Here is a 20,027-nt window from a genome sequence, read left to right as displayed (position 1 = left end):
TTTGTGGATTCATTTGTGCTGTTTAAGATTACGTTTTATAAAATTTAAATATAAACCAGCATTAATCATTTGCACATAAAAATTAATCTATGGATTTTTTTACATTTCTGAAATTCATTAGGATTTTATAGGAAAGCAGCAAGTGAGGAGTCCTTTCTTCAACCACCACTGTTAAAATTCCTGTTATGAGAGCTCTTTGTGACTGACATAAAAAAGGGATACTAAATACTGAATATAGTTTTTTATTATCTACATTGGAAATCACTTTTCTATCACAGTGTGTGTAATCTGATTGATAACTGTTAATTATACTTCATCAATTTTTTCTTTTTTTTTTTTGACATGTCTAGAAATGTGTTTCTCTTGCTTAGTTTCTTTCTGTCATGCTGCAGTGGTGATACTTCTGTACTTTTCGTTATAGTCTTCTAATGAGAAAGGTGAATTTAATTAATAAATCTGAAGAATTCTGGAAAAGGTAGTCTCAAATTTGATTGTTTAATCGTGCTTAAAAGTATGTTAATGGTACTTGTCAAAGATTTGCTTTACTAGCTTTCGCTAATTTTAGTAGTTTAATGAGAAATTATGTGCGCTTTTTAAATTTTGTTGTTCTGTTTTTCAATTGATAGATGCAATGAACCTGTGTTTGACTCTGATAACTCATGGCTTTGAAGATATAAGCTTCAGTATTTTGAAGTCTTTTAGTCATTTATCACGTGACAATATGGACCAGGGTAGCTTCTTCTTGCAACATTGTGTAAATAGAGATATGGTAAGCAGAATAGTAATACTTTTTTTTTAAATCTACTAATAACAGTGTATTTATTTAATTTAATGCAACTGCAAAGATTTTTTGCACAGTTCTTCAAGAGCAAAAGAATAATTTTGTTATTTTGTATCAACTTGCATAGTAAATTGATTTTTACGAAGGAATTAAGTTTGGCATGTGCAATATCCATTTTCTAAACATTAGAAGAATCTGATGTTCTTAGCAATTTGAGAAATTGAAAAATATATGAAATAAATTTTTGAAATTCTTTGCAGCCTGTGAAAAAGCTGAAGCAGTTCTGTAATGAGTTAAAAGAAGCGAAAATGCACTCGGCACCATTACCATTTATTTTGCGTTGTGCTTTGGAGGCCAACAAATCAGGTACTCTGCTTATTTAGTTTGTTTTACTTATGCTTATGTAGACTACTTGGACACTGTTTAATTATTTTGTGAATGTTTTCAGCCTTGGCCATTGATGTGATGAAGATGATGAAAACGGAAGGCTTGCCACTCAGACCTCACTATTCCTGGCCACTGCTAGTTCAGCATCAGAAAGAGAAGAATCTTAAAGGTGAGTTGTCTGATAAATGCTCCTGTAGCATTATTGTAAACCTAATGCACAAATCTTTATTACAACACTTGCATGAGATTCATCAGACTCTTGAAATTAAACGAAGACTTTGCTGCGTCTGTCCTTGTTACAAACATTTTTTCCTTCAGAAAGACCTATTTTAAAACCTCTTTCTTAATCTTTATACAGTTCTACAAATTTCAAGTCTACCTTTACACAGAAAGATGTGAGAGAGTGTTTAATTATCTTTTTAACTCTTCACATTCTTTCTGCTTCCCACCAGTTCTTTTTGCTGCTTGTTACCTCTTAGAGTTTACTCTTGAAGAAACTGAAATCCAAGTGAAGAATTTAAAAGTTAGGTTAGTTTATAGTAGCTCCCTTGGACTGCAAACCCAGTCCATTTTTCAAGCCAACTTCTTATTATCTGCCTGCTAAACCAAACCTGAGCTTCGTTACAATCATAAAAACTGCAGAACTTCCATCGCTGAATGTGTGAGCCTGACCTGACAGCATACTGATTGAAAGACAAAAATGCTCAATCTTTGGGATTCTTAAGTAGGTTTAAGCATTTAGCATACTTTCCCCTGTTACACATGGGGATGTCTACAGGATATGAATAAGAATTGAACAAATATTAAATTTTAGAGTACAGTATCTAATTCTTTGGTTTGCGTTATTGGTAATTCAGAAAGAATGGTATTGTAAAAAGATGCTTTTAACAGAAGTACTTCCCCCTTGGGGAAACAAAAAACTGTCTTTTTCATCTTATCTCACAGTATAATGTGCTTTAGAATGAGATGCAGAGTTGTTAGTGTGACACTGGGTGACAAACAAAATGCACAAACAAAAAAAAAGTGCTTTTAGCAGACTCTTCATATCGCAATTTTATCTTAAATATACAGTCACATTCCAGTTTGGAAGAAATGCTGAAACAAGTATTCCCTAATTGTTTCTGGCTATAAAAATGTCTCAAGTCTTTTTCAAAAAGCCTTTGTGAAAACAATATTCAGTTTTTATTAACTCCTTAGGCTCTGTTCCTGCTAGACTACTTCCCAGGTTTATGTTCTCCCAGGTTTTCAAATCCTTGAAAGTTCTGTGATATTTTAAAAGTGTGGCAATGTTGTTTTAGTTGGGTCCTTTGTGACTTAACTTGAAGTACAATGTTGCCAAAAATAAGTACATTGAAATCTGTGTTATACTTCTCTGTGTGGATGCTACCTACTGAAAAAATGTGCTTTCTGTTACTCTGTGGAAAATTTCACCTCACTAACACAATTCTAAAAGACATTGGAAGTGTTTTTAGATTTAGACTTAGCTCCCAAAATTGAAGCAATATTTGAGTGTCAAGAGAAACTTAGGTTTTCATATTTCTTTTAGTCTTTGTCAAGATCAGAAGTTGCCTTAATTTGGACTCCTAGTGTAGATATCAACTATACTTTGGGTAGTAGTTCCTGCTGGAAGTCATGTAAGCAAATTGAGAAGAAAACTGATGAAGGAACCCTCAATTCTAGCATTTTTAGCCATTTTCTGTAGAGCTTTTTTTTTGTCATTGCATACATATACTTCTGTATAGCTGTAAGATAATACTGTGGATTTGCAAGCTCGTTTTTGTATCCTGGTGCTTAGTGTCCAAGTTTATACTGTCAAGTGGAAGCATTACTGCTTTGTGCATACCTACACAAGTGATTTTTCGATTTTTAGAATACATTAGGTAAGAACATATCTAATCAATTGCTTCTGTAGTGAAAGATCAGCGTAACTCTTCTTGCTCAACAGTGAAACAAGTTGTCTCCCATGTGTAAGCTTGCATTCAGTTTTTTAAAGTTAATAATAAAAAAAAGAATGAGATCCAATATCTAAAAATAGAACCAATACACTTGAAGAAAAGTAAATAGGGGAAAAAGAAGCCATCCACCTTGAAATTGTGTCATAGAAATAATAGACCGAACAGTAATACTGCAGTGAGAACCTAAAGGTGACAGTACATAGTAAATTACAGAATGGTACTTTCTAGCAGCTGTAATAGAGCTGTGTGAACAGAAGTATGGACACTGGATCACATCTCATACCACAGGCGAGGTAATAATTAATTTCTCAACAAAGTAGTAACACCCAGCCTATTGTGTTTTGATTTTGTGTCTTGGTATAGGTAAGGCTGGAAATGGAAAATAACTGAGGAAAAACTATTAGAAATCTGATAGGATGTAGACAGTGGACTACATAATCATTAAAGAACACAGAATATAAGCAAAAACCTGTTTAGAACTGCAGTGTATGAATGTCTGAATTAGTACATATAGTGTGACCCAAACAATTGTACAATCAGTAGCAATGTTTAATTACATGCTTCTCTAATGTTTATTATAGAAAAACCTGACACTCAATATCAAGTGAAATTCTGCAATTTCTATATTCTGGAATCATATTTGAAAGAAAGTTAGCAATGAAGTGGTGGTTAAGAGGAATGAAACTAAACAGGGCCATTTTTACATGAACCTTAGTGAACCTAACCACTCTAAACAGCAAACAGTTCTTTTCAGTCATTTTACCAGGCAAATAATTTCAGGTGGGACATTTCCTTTATTGTGCATCCATTATATAAGTTGATAAATACTTATTTCCTTAGTATTTATTAGATTTTAGGAGTGGAAAGAGCTTGCAGGGTTTCAAAGATCAATATGTGGTGAATGTGAAACTGTTACTGGCACTGAATGTGATCTTGTATCAAGTTATGCACTAAGGAGGGCCTGGTGTAAATAAGCAGAAATATTTGACTTATGCTTGTTACTGAATATTTTATACCTCTCCTTCGTCTTTGAATGATCATGTTATGTTTAAAGACAGTTTTTAAAAGTCAGTTGTGTATTTTACTTTTGGGTTCTACTAAGCACGATTAGTGAATGGTAATTTACTTTGGAAAATAAGACTCTGCGTCCAGAGGGGAACAAGGATAGCGATGGCTCAAAGTAACTGCTTGAAATACTGTTTCATAGGCAGACTTTTCTGGCAAAGAACATTCTGAGTGCATCTGAAATTACCAGCACAGCAAAAGTGTATGAAATACTATGTTTTCCTGAATGTGACATCACTTTTCGAACTGGAGTTTTGTTTTTTTGTTTCTTTAGAAAAATGCTTAAAGCCAAATTTTACTGCCCTTGCACATGTAGGACTGTACATAACTGCCTTGGAAATTCCTCCTGTTCTTAGGGGACTGCTTTAGGGAGAAGGCACGACTTAACTGTGAAAAACTTAAAAAATTAAAGGTGGACTAAAACGCAAGCCTCAGTTTTCAGTTTTGGAAATATTGTGACAATCTCATAGCTCGTCTCTTCTATATTTGTTCTCCATTATACTGATTTGAGGTTGGAATCTGTTCTGTTGGGATGTTTGAGTGCTTTCAATATTGACAAAAAGAAGAACAGAAGTTTGGCTGTGTTAGGTTCCCTATTTCTGTCTTTCCACCTATTCCTTTATTTGATTCTGTATACTCAGCTCCTGTGTCCTTTCATGCATCAACTCAAGATCTCAAAAAACCTGTTCTTGATCAAGCAGGAGAGTTGACTGTGGGTTTTAGTCATGCCCAGTCTTCTGGATCAGTGGTCTCTGAAGTGGGGTGTGCAAGACAATCCATTGGGCTGTGAGCAGGCTGTTAATAAATAAATATTTTATTCTTTCTTTATGTTCTATTTTTATGTATGTTTTATGATACCCATAATATAGCAGTACAGTGGTACATGTGTATAATTTCTAAATCAATATGCATATATTTGGTGATGTTCTCAAAAACATGTGTGAGACCAGTGTTCTAGATGAACATGACTACACTTCTGTGTCTGTCTTTTCTAGTCTGTTCTTTGGCTTAAAGAGAGAGAAGAGGTTAGTGTATTTTCCAGCATGAGAAGCAAAGAATTTCTAAAAGTCCACACACATAATGCTCAAATCCTTTTTCATGCATGCATTTGAGAATTTTATAGAATTTTAATTGAAATGAAAGTGCTTCATTGCTTTGTATTGTGGAAGGTATTTATTTGAATTTAAAGTAGTTCTGCTCTCAGTGAGGTATAAAATGCATGCAAAATTGTGTTGGTTTTCATTAATCTTCTGTCCCCCCAAAATCGTACATCAGCCATCTTAAAAAAAAAAAAAAAAGGCTGCCACACATACCTTCATTTTAAGTTTGCAATTAGTTTGGTTATGTGCATTATTGTTATGGTATTCCTCCTTAATCTGCTTCTCGCTGTTGTGCTGGTGTTCCATTCCTCATACATGCCCTTTCCTGCTCAGGAGCTGTACCCTACTCTATCTACTAGGGAATGAGGATGCTTAACAAGCCTGTTTTCTACTCTTGGTCTGGGTACATGTTTGAACTCAAACCTTCCTAGTTTACCACACCTTATTTGCTATGGGGTGTAGTTCTTGCTCTCCAAACTACTTTTTAGTGATACAGATACAGTTATTTTTGCAAAGGCTTCAGCATAATGTATTGATGTATTTTTTGGGAAGTTGAAAACATGAAATAGAAACCAGCTGTCAACATTAGAAAGGTATCAAGAAGTACCGAGTGTAATTATTTCTTTATTCATATTTTTGCAGATTCTGGTCCAAAATCAGAGTTTTGTTTAAGGCAAACTTGAACAGATGATGCGACTTTAATCTAGTGTGACTTGCCTGCATGTATTTTCAAGTGCTCAAAGGGAATTCACATTTGATTATTTGCACCATAGTGCACTCCATAAAATATTCATGGAAGTGTCACTTTTCCATAGGTGGCACTCCAGGGCAAAGACAGGGACTTTGGACATCTTTAAAGTAATAAGTATGAAATGCAAGTTGAAAAAAACATATGCTGTTTGGTACTGGTGTCCTGCAGCAACTGACAAATCGTTTTTAGACCAGCAAAAAATGATTATACCTGTATTGGTTTTGACAGGGGTGCAGAGTTTGCTAACTAAGGTTACTGTAAGAAGTTTCTGCAAATCAGAAGAGTGTGAGCAATTAAAAAGAATGACACATACTCTATAGTTGCTGGACTATTACTATTTGGTATCTGTTCTCTTCAAATGCATATCTAGAGAAGTGATATACAGTCCAGTTGTGCAAAATGACCTGAACCCTGTAAAAGTTACGATGTAGTTTCACTTGGGAGACTCTAGCCTTTTTCTGAATTTCCAGTTTGAAGTTGATGTGTTGATAGAGATTTGATTACAAACATGTTATTAATTTTAAACAAATCCAGAGACAAATCTTAAATGCTTGCCTTGCTAATCAGGGTTGGATATTGTGAACAAAGCTAAGAATGTATGATGTATTGAAGAATGTGTTTGTATCTTGAATTCAATTGTGTACTTTACATCATATTTCAGATTTGGTTCTTATGCACAATAATATGGACATTTTGATATATAGCTCTAAAAGGTGTTTTGTGAACATGAATAACTCATATATTCACTGTGTTAGAAAACAACTTTGTATACTAGCAATTTCCAAACTGAACTTTCATGTTTTTTATAGTACAGCACAGAACAGGAAGTTTAGTAAATCTATTTTAAGTTTCACAATTAAGAATTCTATTAACATCTAAAATAAAAATGCAGGATTTTTCATGGCAATTTCAAGAAGGGAAATTGAGGAGACAGTTCCTTTTTTTTTTTGTAAAGCAACATTTATTTTTAAATGTTGATTCTCAAGTTTTCATTTTTCTGAACTGCTTAGCCTTACCAATTTTGCCTTCATAGGTGTCTTTGAGGTCCTCAAACTGATGCACGAGTTGGGTGTGGAACTTGATGCAGAAACATACACAGACTATGTTTTTAAAAATTTTGCTGATAGTGAAACTGCTCGTGCTCAGCTGAAGGTGAGTTTACATTTAAAAATTGTAGAAGTGACTATTGCATGGCTTATTATTCTGTGTTCTCTGTGGAGGCGTTGGGTCACAGTAGCACTCTAAACATGAACCTGGTATGATGAAGCCTGGTCAGAATATTTAGATTACTTTTCAAACAGTCGTTGCACTGATTCGGTTTGTTTACCATGTATTTCTCCTGCTGCTTTTCTTTTTCTTCTTTAGAGCTAACCAAAATATTTTGCTCCAGACCTAGGAGCTTTCTGTTTCCTGAAGTGGAAAACTAAATAAATGAATAATGCCCTTTTTTTTAAACTGGGGATTGGAAGTATTACAATTGTTTCTGGTGGATGGGTTTTTTTTTTTATTTGCTGAAGAATTGAGGATTGCAGACATAGTTTGTGTCCCAGTTTTTCTGCCTTCGATAACTTTGTCTCTTGCAGTTGATTTTAATACAAAATATTGATCAGTAGCAACTTACTTGGCCAGCCACGTAGACTTCTGTAGAGCACCTTCTCAACAGCTATCAGTACAAGAATGCCAATGTCCTTTGGGAAGAAAGCGTTTAAAATGCAAAGAATCAGAATGTCTTATCTGTGTGAAGTTCCAATGACTGATTGCTTTTTCTCTAGAAAAATGGCTGCCTATTTGAAGGGGTTGGACTCCATGTAGCAGAAATAAGATGTGAAGCAGCAAATGGAAGATTGGACAATGTTCTTTCTATATGTAAGTATTTATCATGTTGCATGTTACTTTGCACTTGGCAGCAGTGTTGACTGGTTGTAGGCTAAGAGATTTACTTGCATTAATATATGAGGTTTAAAGATACGTGGGAAATGAGCAAAGTTTCCCTATATGATGAGATGTCAGACTGTTTAAAACTACCACTTCTGAACAATGTATCATGATTAAAATCCACTGTGGTATTGAACCTGGCCACAAGATTTACCTGTAGGTTATTTGCAAATAATATCTTTACTGTGCTTGTGATAGGAGCATCACACTCTTGTATTGTGGAGAGGTTAAGGAAACTATTTGTTTTGCACAATGACTGTTAGGTGGTTAGTGCTGGGATTGCATTTGTTTGCTGCATCAATTACAACAGAATGCTGGTCTAACGATATGGCTCTGAAGTACTACAGAATTGTAATGAAAGAACCAGCTTTAAAGAGCTGATTGGCACTGACACTAACCCAGGGGTGTTCTGCTGATCTGCTGGTCATGGAAGTTATGTGTGTAAATGTGATTGGTTAATTAGGCATTGAAGTTGTAGCAGCATGTTTAAGAGTTTTCTCCAAAGACTGTTGTGATTCTCAGTGCTTGCAAAAGTTAATTTATGTCATCAACTGAATGTATGGTATGGGATAATTTACTTGGTTAAGTAGGAATATATGATTCACTTCAAAATTTAAATAATACAGTTTTTATTTTCCTTGTATACTGAGATGTTAATAAAACATCTAAATTTGGGCTAAATTCTGATACAGAAGGATCTCTTTGTAAACAACAGTTTTGTGTGTCAAGGCTCAGGGAAAAGCTTAAGCAGTCTTTTGCTGCAGTTGACATGAACTGTTATATTTAACAAATATAGAAATAAGTAGTCTATACACCATGATTCCTGTGAAGCCATTGTGTTGCAAATGAAAAAGTTGAGTAGTTACTAATCAGTGATTTAATTTTGATATTGGAGATTTATTGATTAGTGAATCTTTAACATTCACCTTACATTTTGCCGCTATTTTTTTTAATTACAAAGCAAAAAGCATAAACCCAACCATTGACCATAAAAAAATTGAGTACTTAAAAATAACTTGGAATTTTATTTTAAAGGACAACTTTATTAAGAGCAATGAAATTTCTTCTGGAAGCTGAAATAGTTTGAGGTTTGGTTTTTTTCCTGAAAAAGTAGACCCACCACTGCACACTCATTTTGGTTTACTGAAATAGTCAGGTTTTGATGTGTTTTAAGACAAATACCTGGTATAGGGTAAATATATATGATATCAAAAGTACGATACAGGCACATACAGTAGTGTGCATTCTGTCTTACTGTCGTGAAGTTCGTATCACATAGTATGTTATTTAGCTATTGTCTCTGAGTTGAATTTAAATCTTGTAGTGGTATTTCTGTTTACAAAGACTAGGGTTAATAATTCATGAAGACGTATCAAATTTCTTTGAACTTGAGCTTTAAAGGAAGGTACTCCGTAAATAGTTTACCAAGCTGAAATGAATGCTAGTAAATCTAATTAGCACCTATGTGATGATAAGGCACAGATATTAAACAGCTGATTTTTTGTTTGGTGTGGGTTTTTTTTTTTTTTTTTACTTCTCTCCTTTTGCGGTATTACAAAGAGGGGAAAAATAGATGCAGCATGGAAAATAGTTTGAGATTGTCTCATCAGTGTAGTCAGGAGATGAAGGCTGGTTGTTAATGCTGGCTGCTATCTAGGTGTATTGATTCAGCTTCTCATGCCCTATAATGTATAGATTTCTGCTACTGACAAGATGAAAACTATGAAGCATCAGCTGAGGAATCTGGACGCATAAGGCAGCATACATGAGAGCCGCTTTTTCCCTTTATCATGCCATTCCATTCCACTTCATTGTCAGCCCCTTGATTTTCTCAGACTTGTTTGTTGCTAAGGAAACCAGGTTGCCGATTGTCAGCAGCAGCTGAGCATACTAAGATGCTTTTCTGCTTGTCTTTTTACGAGCAAAAAGTTTAATATACTGGATGGGAATTTCTGCTGAAGGTGTCTTGAAACCAACTTTATCTGAGATTTTCAAACAAAATAAATGTTCCAATGTTTAAAACTTTTGATTTTCTACATGTCTGGAGTTAGACTAAAGAAGTGGTTTTAGCATGTTGTTCCTGCCTTTTACTTTCCGTGTTTCTTTAGAGCTGGTGCTTTTATTTTGGTTCTCTCCAACCATGTACGATATTGCAGCCCTTGCTGAAATGGCCCTGTGCATTCAGGGTTTTACAGCAGTTAATTCCATTGTGATGCTGAAGTGAGATGATAATAACTTCATAGAGGACATAAATGCACCTACTACTGTATTTTTTTTCTTTGCTTGTCTACAGTGCTGAAGGAGAGACAGCAATTCTAGAGGAAGAAGGTAGAATGATTTGGAATATTTAGCCAAGAAGTGATGTAAAGATGAGGACATAAGGCATAACTGTAAATGACCTCTCAGGGACATCTAATTTTAATTGATTTTGCAGTTTCCTATGTATTCAAATATTACTGTAAATATTAACATTTAGAACTGTGTATTTTTCTCTTTTTATCCTCTTAAGTGTAATTTATTTCAGTGGATAGCACTTTAAATGGAACTACGTTTTCTTTCTTGTCAGGCCATTTACACTAGCAGAAGCAAACATCTAAGAAAGTGTTGTGCCATTGTTTTTGGTTTGGTGGTTTGTTTTTTTTGTTATTTTTTTTTTGGTGGTATTTTATTATTTAAAAAAATAGAAGGCAAAATTGTGAAACCTATGTTAAGGCAGGTATTCAGTCTGAAACAATTAACAAACCGTTTACCTCCAGTGGATCTTTTTTGTTTCAGCAGTGATATCCCAAGTTTTCTTTGTTAGGATTGTTTGAGGTTTGTTTTACTTTTTGGAATTGGTCTTCTCGGTTTTTGCAGATAAAGATGCTTAGCTCAATAAATAAGTCATATAAAATGTAATGTATTAATTATGGACAGTAAAGGCAATGAAGAGGGAAAAAATCTCTCTCTGAATATTTGATCCCTTTTGAAATGGAGCAGATTTAGAGCTGATAAAACCTGGACAGTTTCAAATACCTTGGTATTTTAAATTTTGGTTTATAAAAGTTTGTCAGCATTTACTAAACTAACAAAATAGTTTTTCTAATGACAGGCTGTTTACATGACCTACTGAGTTGTTACGATGACTATTAAGAAACATTTCTTTCATTTACAGTGTCTTCAGCAAGCACACCTCCAGTTGATTGTCGTCTGTTTAGAAACAGTCTCATCTTGGGTTTCAAAAGGTAAGGTTGCTATGTGAATACCTTTTTTTGTTGTTGTTGTTGTTGTTCTCTAGTTGAGGACAAGTCTGTTCGGTCCTTTGGCCCCCACTCCATGTTTGAAAATTTATAAGTAGCATTCCAGAAGTAGCTGGGAATATTGTTGTTTCTCCCTGCTTCCCTCATTTTCCTCGCCTCTGTTATATATGAGCATACATTTAAAGCATTATCTATAGTAGATTAAAAAGAACTTCACTGTTCTTGTTTGTTCTGTGATATTTGCCAGTATATAAACATTTGAGAGTTTATTCACTTTTTTGTTTATAAACAGCTATGCTAATCTGAGATTTCCCTAAAGATTATCACTGTTAACCAGTAAAGTAATGGGTTGCTTAATGAAGGCTAAATACCAGTAGGAGCCTAGCATATTCTGCTACATCAGCTATCTTTCTGTGCCCTCTGGGTTAATATGACTCATGAATGCTCACATGCAACACCTGGTCTTGTGCTACATTGCCAGGACTTTGTATTCACAGCCATATGGTCCCGTTTTGCAAGGAGGGTTCCTTGCTAACTTGCAAGGTTGTCTTAAGCTTATGCAAGTACATGTGAGTTAGCAAGCATTTCTATCATGCACTGGGGCATTTGCCCCAGTCAGACATTTAGGACTGTGAATAAGAGTTTTTTTCAGCATACCTACACCATGGGAAACCAAGGAGGTAACTTATTACTACTCAAGACCAGGGTTTGAAGGCTGATTTTGTTCACTAAGTTATTTTCTAAAAGTTTGCGGTCTGTATGAGTTAGAACTATGTTTAGGTTGGATAATAGTAAAACATAATAGGTGAACATGATCAAAATAATTTCTTAATAAATTGCATGTTCTGTCTAGCTGATCCTGCTCTACTGTGGGAAAAGGAGAAGAAAAAGCAAACCAGTGTTGAAATTTGGTTTGTTAACTAGGCCCTAGCTGACCTTGACATCTGAGGGATAAGTAAAAAAATGTGTTAGGTGCAACAGGGGTATTTTGCTTTTCCTTCTAGCAGTCAGTCCCAGAACCATCCGTTTCACATGTATTAATTAAAGTAACAGATTTTTGAAACACGTTTTCTTTCTGTAAGTATAGGTATACAATTGAAGCAGTTTTTGCACTGGAAAGGAAACCATACCAATATTTACCACACAGAGCCAACCCTAGCATGAAATACCCCTTCCACTGGGGAACTGTGCAGGTGTTCAGAATGTGATTTAAAGTATCTTGGAAATGTTACCATCTTGCTAGGAAACTAGTTGCTAAAAGTCACAGTCTTCTCAAGTGAAACAGTTACTCCCCTCATCATGAACACAGTTCCTACTAGTGTGATTTCAATAGTTATTGGGTATCTGGGCTAAAAACTCAGAATTCTGATGGAAATTGAGGTTGAGGGTGTTTTGGTGGGATTTTTTTTTTTTTTTGGTAGTTTTTTCCTTTACTCAAGCTTTCTTTGCCACTTGTAAGTGTAACATAAGTTTTGGGTTATTCCTGTAATATTCCTCTTTTGTGAGCCTTTATTGCTGCCTAGCTTCAGAAGCTATGTACAAAGTTGACTTCTCCCCAAATTTCCCCCATGTGCTCTTTCTGAAAGCATGGCAACTCGTGTTTCAGTTTATGTTTTAAACCTTATGCTGCTTTTAAACTAGAACAACCTGAACATGAAACCTGAGGGTATGATAGGATAGAAGGGAAGAATATTTGTACCTTTTGTAAAAGCCACAGCAGAATTTTATGGCTAAACACAGGTTTTGAGTGTTCAAATGAGCGGAGTTTAGGACTGGCGTACCAAAGTACAGGGTAGCGACACCAAGGACACATGAACAATGTCTGTGGCAGACTAGTTTATGGATTTCTGTTGAAACTGCTCTTCTCTAGTAACTGCTTCAAAGTATTCCCATTCTATTTGGCTGATGTACCATTACTATTTCAGAGTCAAGTACTTTAGGAAATTGATGCATTTGATATCTGCAGTTCATTGTCATGCTGTCAGTGGTGGAGTGAGTTCATCCAACAAAGCTTAACTAACCTCACAGATGACATTTTCTTCTCTCTTTCTCTGTTGGACCTACATTTGACTCATTTTCAAATACAAGTAGCAGTTGCACAAAAGGAATATATGTTTCAAAGGCTTGAACCTCCTAACTAAAATCCTAAACTTCTACGAATACTTTCAAGTTTCTGTGCATCTGTTCAGACTGGCATCTTATTTTCCTCTTATGAGAATTATAGGAAGATAAAATCAGGTCATAAGGTTTTGTTCTCTTGTCTGTGTTAATGCTGTTTTATAGTTGCCAAAAAGTTATAGTTCTTGAGAAGTTACAGCTTCTAGTGAGAATTTTGATGTTCTACAAATTATAGGAATATGTCAGGATTTTTATACTTCAGAGAATTGATTTTACATTAAGATGTCAGGGTTCTATACTTTCGTGAACTGGTTGATGTATGATTTTTGGTTGTAAGTTCATGATGTACAGAGAAGTGTTCTTCACCAAGTTCTTTTCTATGAAGGGAAAATTTTGTTTTGTTTTCTACTTTTTAAACTATTATCTGTTTATCTCAACTATAATGAATATTATACATTCAGAGATTTTATTATTTTCTTTTTTTTTGCATGGTATAAATGCATTAATAGCTGCCTGGAGTTATCTTTGTTTATTAAAAATCTAATGCATGGGAGTCTAGATTTTTACTCTAGCAAATTCCACATATTGAGCGTTTGCTATGTAAAGTGCAGTTTGTTTGAGCAAAGCTTATTTTCTTGAAATGCTGCATAGAATGAAGTATAAAATAAAAAAATACAAGTAGAATATGTTAAGAAATGGTCTAAAAATAGAACTAAACCATATTCTTTCTAGTCTTAAGTGGTCTGTTCAGAATGTTACATTATTTTAAGTTTTTTAGCAGAAATTTTGACCATATGCAGTATAGTAAAAAGTCCAATGCTCTGTACAAAATTAGTTTAAATGGAATGTGGCAGCTATTGTATTTCAATTTTATCTAAATAATAAAATCCTCAGTGTTAATGTTCTGTGTTGTTTTAAAGAAAGATACAAGCATAAAATCATTTTGATGCTTTTAATTTGTTATCCTTTGCTGCCCTCTTCAGCTCAGATGATGTACATCTTTGGAGTAAGGTAAGTGGAGATAAAACTGTAAATATAATCCAGATTCTTTAGGCACTGCATGTTTATGGTGCATTTCTGTAAATCTGAATTCTGAGCCTGATAATTGTAGACCTGATTAATTTGAGCAAGACTTCTGTTAGTGGCAGATTGTACAAGTGTATGAAATTGAGTTTTCAGCTTGGACAGTTAAGTGTAATTGTGAAAAATCAAATGTGGTGTTACCATGTCAAGTAGCTTATGCTACTGCAATTTTTAGATCAATGTTGTTACAGCTGAAGGTAGTTGTAGCTTCTGGAACAAGGTCTGCCATGGTTGTGCTGTCTGACATTAATTCACTTTCCTGCCCTTCCTAAACTTACTTCCTATCCCTGCCCTAGTACTAATAAAATAGTAAGGCACAATTAGTTTTTAAAGTTTCGGTCATATAACTCAAAACACTGAAATCAACTCAATGAAATCAAGGGGAAATTACTAATCATCTTGCCATCCCTGGTATGCTGCAACATAACTTGGTCAATAAATTTTGCAGAACATTAGAATAGATGTTGGCAGATACCGACTGGAATGTGGTTACAGAGTTTGGGAAGGGTTGCATTGTGCTTTTTGTTTTTATTCTTCAGTACTGTTACTGCTGACTAATGGAAGTATATTTTAGATTTTGCAAAGAAATCTTGGAATAAAATGGAACTTGGCATTTGGAATGTCAGTGATTACTGATTTATATAAAATCAGTGCAGGGGTTTTTACGTTTTTCTACCGTTTACTGTTGTGTGATAATTCTGGTGAGAGGATGTTTTTATCCTTTGCCTCTCTCCTTTCTTTTTTGCATAAGAAAAAGAAAAAAAGGGGATCTCTCTTGCTCCCATTACAAAAATAATTTTGAAGGACAGTCAGAGAACTGAATAATGGTGTCTGCATATGAAGTAATAACTAGAGTTACTTCCTTTTCTTCACAATGGAAGAAAGATAAATTTTGTTGTCTTCACTAAATTTAAGAGTTAAAATGTACACTGAACTTCTAAAATAAGAAATGCTAACTTGGGAAATAATAGATACTTAACATTAGAAATAATATCACACATTAATTTTTTTTCTGTATTCCATCCCCTTTAGTATTCTGAGATTTGATTCAAAAGAACTGTGTTATGACTTCCTTGGATTTTATTGTAGTGTGTGTTCATTTGTCGTAGGAAAATGAGGGCAAAAGGGCAGAAGAAAGCTGTAGTTTAACTGTGCGCTGTGTCCATGATGTTGATAGAATGGAAAGTAATAGATAAGATATTCAGTAGCATGTTTGGTACTTTATGGTTTTATTTATCCGTTTTCATCAACAATTGAAGTTGAGAATTCCTTTTCTTTTGTAATTACTTAAAACACAGCACTTTGGCAGTGAGAGTGCATCTCCCTCTAACTTCTTTGAGATTGCATTCTAGAATTATGGCAGATAAAACAAAAATTCTTGAAACACAATTTCATTTTTTAACTGAAGATTTAAATAATTAAAATGATGTAATTTCCTTAAGAACAGTCAAATGGATTTTTAAAGTGATGTTGTTTAGGTTAAAGTATTTGTAGGTAGGATGTGGGGGCTTTTAAGTAAATGCTTCTTTTCCTTCAGAGGAAGTAAAATCTGTGTATTTCTTTGGTTTGTATGAAGGATAAAATGTATGCTAAATGTAACTGAATGCAATTAATTTTTATAGCTGCATATTTTGTCATGCAAAATTACACTTATTTACAACAGCTGTACTAGTTACCTTAATTCTAGCAGAGCATGATAAATGATGTTCCTTTATTTTTTATGTATTTGCTTCTTTGAAATTTTAAAAAAGCTTTATGGGCCAGTTTCAGCCTTTCAATAAATTGAAACATAATTGTAGCATCTCCAGGAGTGACACTGGTTAATATTTTCTTTAAGCAGTGTCTTATGATAGGTAACTTTCTGTAGAATGATATATAAACAGAATACTAGAGTGTCTCTGTCTTAATGCCACACCACAGAAAGCATTTCTCTTTGCAATATTTTTTCCAGAAAAACCTATTATTTACAAAAAACCCCTTTGTGTTTCTTAGGGAATGACTATGATGTGGTAAAGAATAATACTTTAACAGAGAAATGCTTTATTATTTTGAGAATTCAATTTCAGATACTATTTGTCCTTGCTTGCTTCTTTTGGCTGCAATGTACGATTATTCTGTCTCACCAGATAACAGAACTGTTGTACAAGGATGAACGTTATTGCCTGACGCCTCCAGGACCTACTGGTAGAGTTTCAATTTCTATGATTGTAACTTATCCACAAATCCGTTCTTCTGTGTAATGATGGGTTTGAGGGATTACAACAGTAAACACTGATTGCTTCTTTTTGAAAGTGAAATTTGAAAACATGTTGGGTAAAATCCTGATTCAAATGATCAGAGCATATTTTGTGAGATCCGTGAGATATCTTTTTTTTTTTTTTTTTTTAGAATTATAAACAAATCTTACTGATAACAATTTATTTTTCTAAATGTATAGACCAAAATGGAGATTTAGAATGAATACAGTATCAATGCTTAAATACTTTTAAAAAAAGATTAGAAAATGCTGTCTTTCAGTCTAGTTTTACTTTTAGTAGCTCTTTTGATTTTGTGAAACAAAATGTTACTTAATATCCCAGTTCTTCTACTTTGAAATAAGTATACTTTTTTTGGTATTATGTGGGGTTTTTTTTTTTCAGAAAAGCTAGGGTTTTCTGCCCCCCCCTTTTGGAGCCAGAGGGGCAAGGGGGTATGGGGACAGCTAACCTTTGAGAAGGCAATACTTGATGTTCTTCCTGTTCTTGGCTACAGGACCCCATATATTTTTGCACTTGCTAGACAAGTAACTTAACACTATTTGCTGAAATCTGTTCGTCTAGATTTTCGTTGGCCAATAGGCCATTTCTTCAGTATTAGTTTATCTAATGGTTAAAGTATTTTTGTATGTTATTATATTAATATTACAATATTTAATGTATGTTGGTAATGGAATATAATGGATAAAATGTACAGAATAAATATGCAAAGTATTAGAAATCTGTTTTTTCTTTTGAGCGATGACAAAATATTTGTGGCAACTATTTGGGGTAGCAGGCAGGAAAGGGGGGGAAGGCCTTGGGCAGTACCACTTCTGTCACACAGTAGTGGAAAAAAATAGATTGAAGTAAGATTCTGTACTGAAAAGCTGTCACTAGGTCTGAAAATAATTAATATTCCTTTCACTCACCAGTTAGATATGTGCTCCCAAACCACATAATCTCTATGCCTCAGTGATCATTGTTGCCATTTCAGAGCCTCTCATCAGGGTGACATCTCACACCAAAATGATTTCTTATAAATTAATCTTGATAACATGACAGTCTCGGTAATTTTAGTGGAATGCTTTCTCTTGTTTTTTTCCACAGAAGCTGTTGGCTATTTTCTTTATCACTTGATTGACAGCATGAGTGACTCAGAGGTACAGGCCAAGGAGGAGCGTTTGAGACAATACTTCCATCAGCTGAAGGAGATGGTACCATTTCATTTTTTGCTACATAATGCCTGTCCTGCCTGACATGTATCTATTAGGTTTGAAATTGCTGCTTTTAAGTACAACCAGACCACTTCTCAATGACATGCAAGAGCTGGAGACTTGAATTACGTCTGAGATAATTTCTGTTAGACAAATTTCAGTTTGGTTGTGTTTCAAAACTCATATAATTTTTTTCCCCACCTCTTGGTACAGAATATAGTTATCCCTACAAGCCACTACAGCGGCATTTGCAGACTGCTGGACTCCTCTCAAGTTCCTGAATTAATTAAGGTCTGTGGTTCTATAGCAATTGCTTTGAATCTAAAAAATCTGTGAATATATTCTCCTTTGCAAAATAAATAGCTTCATGCAGTGATTATATGTAAGCCTCTTTACCTTTCTGTAATTTTTCACTGTTGAAGCTGATTTCATTTCATATATGAAAGGGATACATTTAATAAGTGCTTTCTCAAGTCAATGTAGTAATGCTGCAGAATACAGCTTTTTTTAACTTTGCTATTATATAATGATCTTGAACGTTTTTAGTACTATATGCTTACTTAGAGATTGAACTTTTGGGGGGGATTAGTGATATTTTTGTTTTACTGCATTTTAGGATGCAAGGTTACTGTGTCATAAAAAATCCCTGTCTACAGATGACATTCCAGAAGTAAGTAAATTCACAGATAGCTATACTTGTTCTTACTGTAATGATACTGTTTGGATATGGGGTTTAGATGAAGTGTAATCGCTAGCTTTCAGATCATGGAAGTATATTAACGTTATTTAAATCTACCATTTGAAGTTCAGAGGTTACTTTCCAGAGTAGGAGTAAAGGCTATCCAGATTTTCACATAGACCCAATACTTGACCTTGGAGTTGGCTGAGGTTTCATGCCTCAGTTTCCCTGTCTGGTAAATATTTTTTGAAAGTTCTAGTTAGTTAACGGTAGTGGTATGAGGCTTAATTCATGCTTGTAAATTACAGTGATCCACTTGAGTGGCAGGAACCATATAAATCCATACTGCTTCTAATGGTGGAGTGTCAGGTCTTTACATCCCTGATCTGAGCAAAGTGGAGACGGAAAAAGAAACAGGCTTCTATTCCCTACTTCCCTGAACACAAAGAACTGAGTGCGAGAGAAGGAGTAGTGTTGACCTTTGTAGATATGCGACTTAATGCTTTTTTTTTTTTTTTTGTGTATTCTGACTCAAATCTTCAATTAGTATGTACTATTTAAACAGATAAAAGCACCTTAAATGATTAAAAAATTTCTTCGAGTATGAAAGAAGAGGATTATTTTGTCTGTCTTTTATTAAAGTGATCCGACAAGTTGTTCAGGGAGGGTGTTTTTGCAATTGACATTCTTTCTGTTACCTCCATTTAGAGTGCTAAATCTGACGTGTCTGCTTTGGAGAAGAAACTAGAAAAGCGAAAAGCTGAAAACCAGCCTATTACAGATGTCTTGAAACAACTCATACATGCTCTTTGTGAAGAAGAGGTATCTTAAGCAATGCAGAGATAATTGGAAACACATAGCTATATTTTTAAAGGGACATAAATGACTGTATTATGGAAAGACATAGTTAAGCAAAGACAAGTGCAGTGCTTGAGGTTTCATGGTTTGATGCTTATAAATCAAACATAAGTGCAAAAAGCAATTAAATCAAAAGGTTAACTAATTTCAGCAACACCTTGAATGGCATGTTTTGGGGTTGCTGAAGTTTGTTTACAATAATCTGCAAAGTGAATGATAGTAACAGCTGTGATAGGTTTATCATACATGCCAAATGTCCTTTCAAGCCATGGCTCCGGTCTCTTATATCTAGATTGTCAAGCAACTGATACATGCACTAGTCATTTGCAATTCAAATATTACTAGGTTGTTAATGCAGGGATTGAAATTCCATTTTCCTGCAGGAGGAAAGCTCTTCTGAGATAAAGGGTCCCTTGCCTTCATTCGGCAGGCGTCCAGCTGTAGTTTACATTCATTTAGTGTGTGTCTGTAATTTGTGGGGTATCACCGCACTTTTGTTCAGTTTCTTGTTCAGTATGATCCTGCCTATAAAGCTGTGGATATAGGAACAGTAACAGTCATGCAGATGATAGCACAATATTCTGTGTTGCTAAGAATGCAATTTAGAAAGAGTGATTCTCAGCTG

At 34.5% G+C, this 20,027-nt stretch overlaps 1 protein-coding gene across 1 annotated transcript in view; it reads left to right on the top strand.

Moving 5' to 3' along the window:
- Window positions 1–20,027, top strand: part of LRPPRC (leucine rich pentatricopeptide repeat containing) — an 86,645-nt gene that overhangs the window by 16,518 nt on the left and 50,100 nt on the right. The window contains exons 9-20 of the mRNA XM_032683288.1: window positions 627–769; window positions 1,042–1,147; window positions 1,230–1,337; window positions 7,073–7,191; window positions 7,812–7,905; window positions 11,129–11,198; window positions 14,315–14,342; window positions 16,541–16,598; window positions 17,759–17,865; window positions 18,079–18,156; window positions 18,482–18,535; window positions 19,253–19,366. Coding sequence (XP_032539179.1) covers window positions 627–769; window positions 1,042–1,147; window positions 1,230–1,337; window positions 7,073–7,191; window positions 7,812–7,905; window positions 11,129–11,198; window positions 14,315–14,342; window positions 16,541–16,598; window positions 17,759–17,865; window positions 18,079–18,156; window positions 18,482–18,535; window positions 19,253–19,366 — 1,079 coding nt within the window. The remainder of the gene's footprint in view (window positions 1–626; window positions 770–1,041; window positions 1,148–1,229; window positions 1,338–7,072; window positions 7,192–7,811; window positions 7,906–11,128; window positions 11,199–14,314; window positions 14,343–16,540; window positions 16,599–17,758; window positions 17,866–18,078; window positions 18,157–18,481; window positions 18,536–19,252; window positions 19,367–20,027) is intronic.

The sequence above is a fragment of the Chiroxiphia lanceolata genome, chromosome 3, assembly GCF_009829145.1.
Source record: "Chiroxiphia lanceolata isolate bChiLan1 chromosome 3, bChiLan1.pri, whole genome shotgun sequence".
Taxonomy (NCBI): domain Eukaryota; kingdom Metazoa; phylum Chordata; class Aves; order Passeriformes; family Pipridae; genus Chiroxiphia; species Chiroxiphia lanceolata.
The sequence above is the reverse complement of the archived record's forward strand: the minus strand, read 5'-3'. Positions and strand labels throughout refer to the sequence as shown.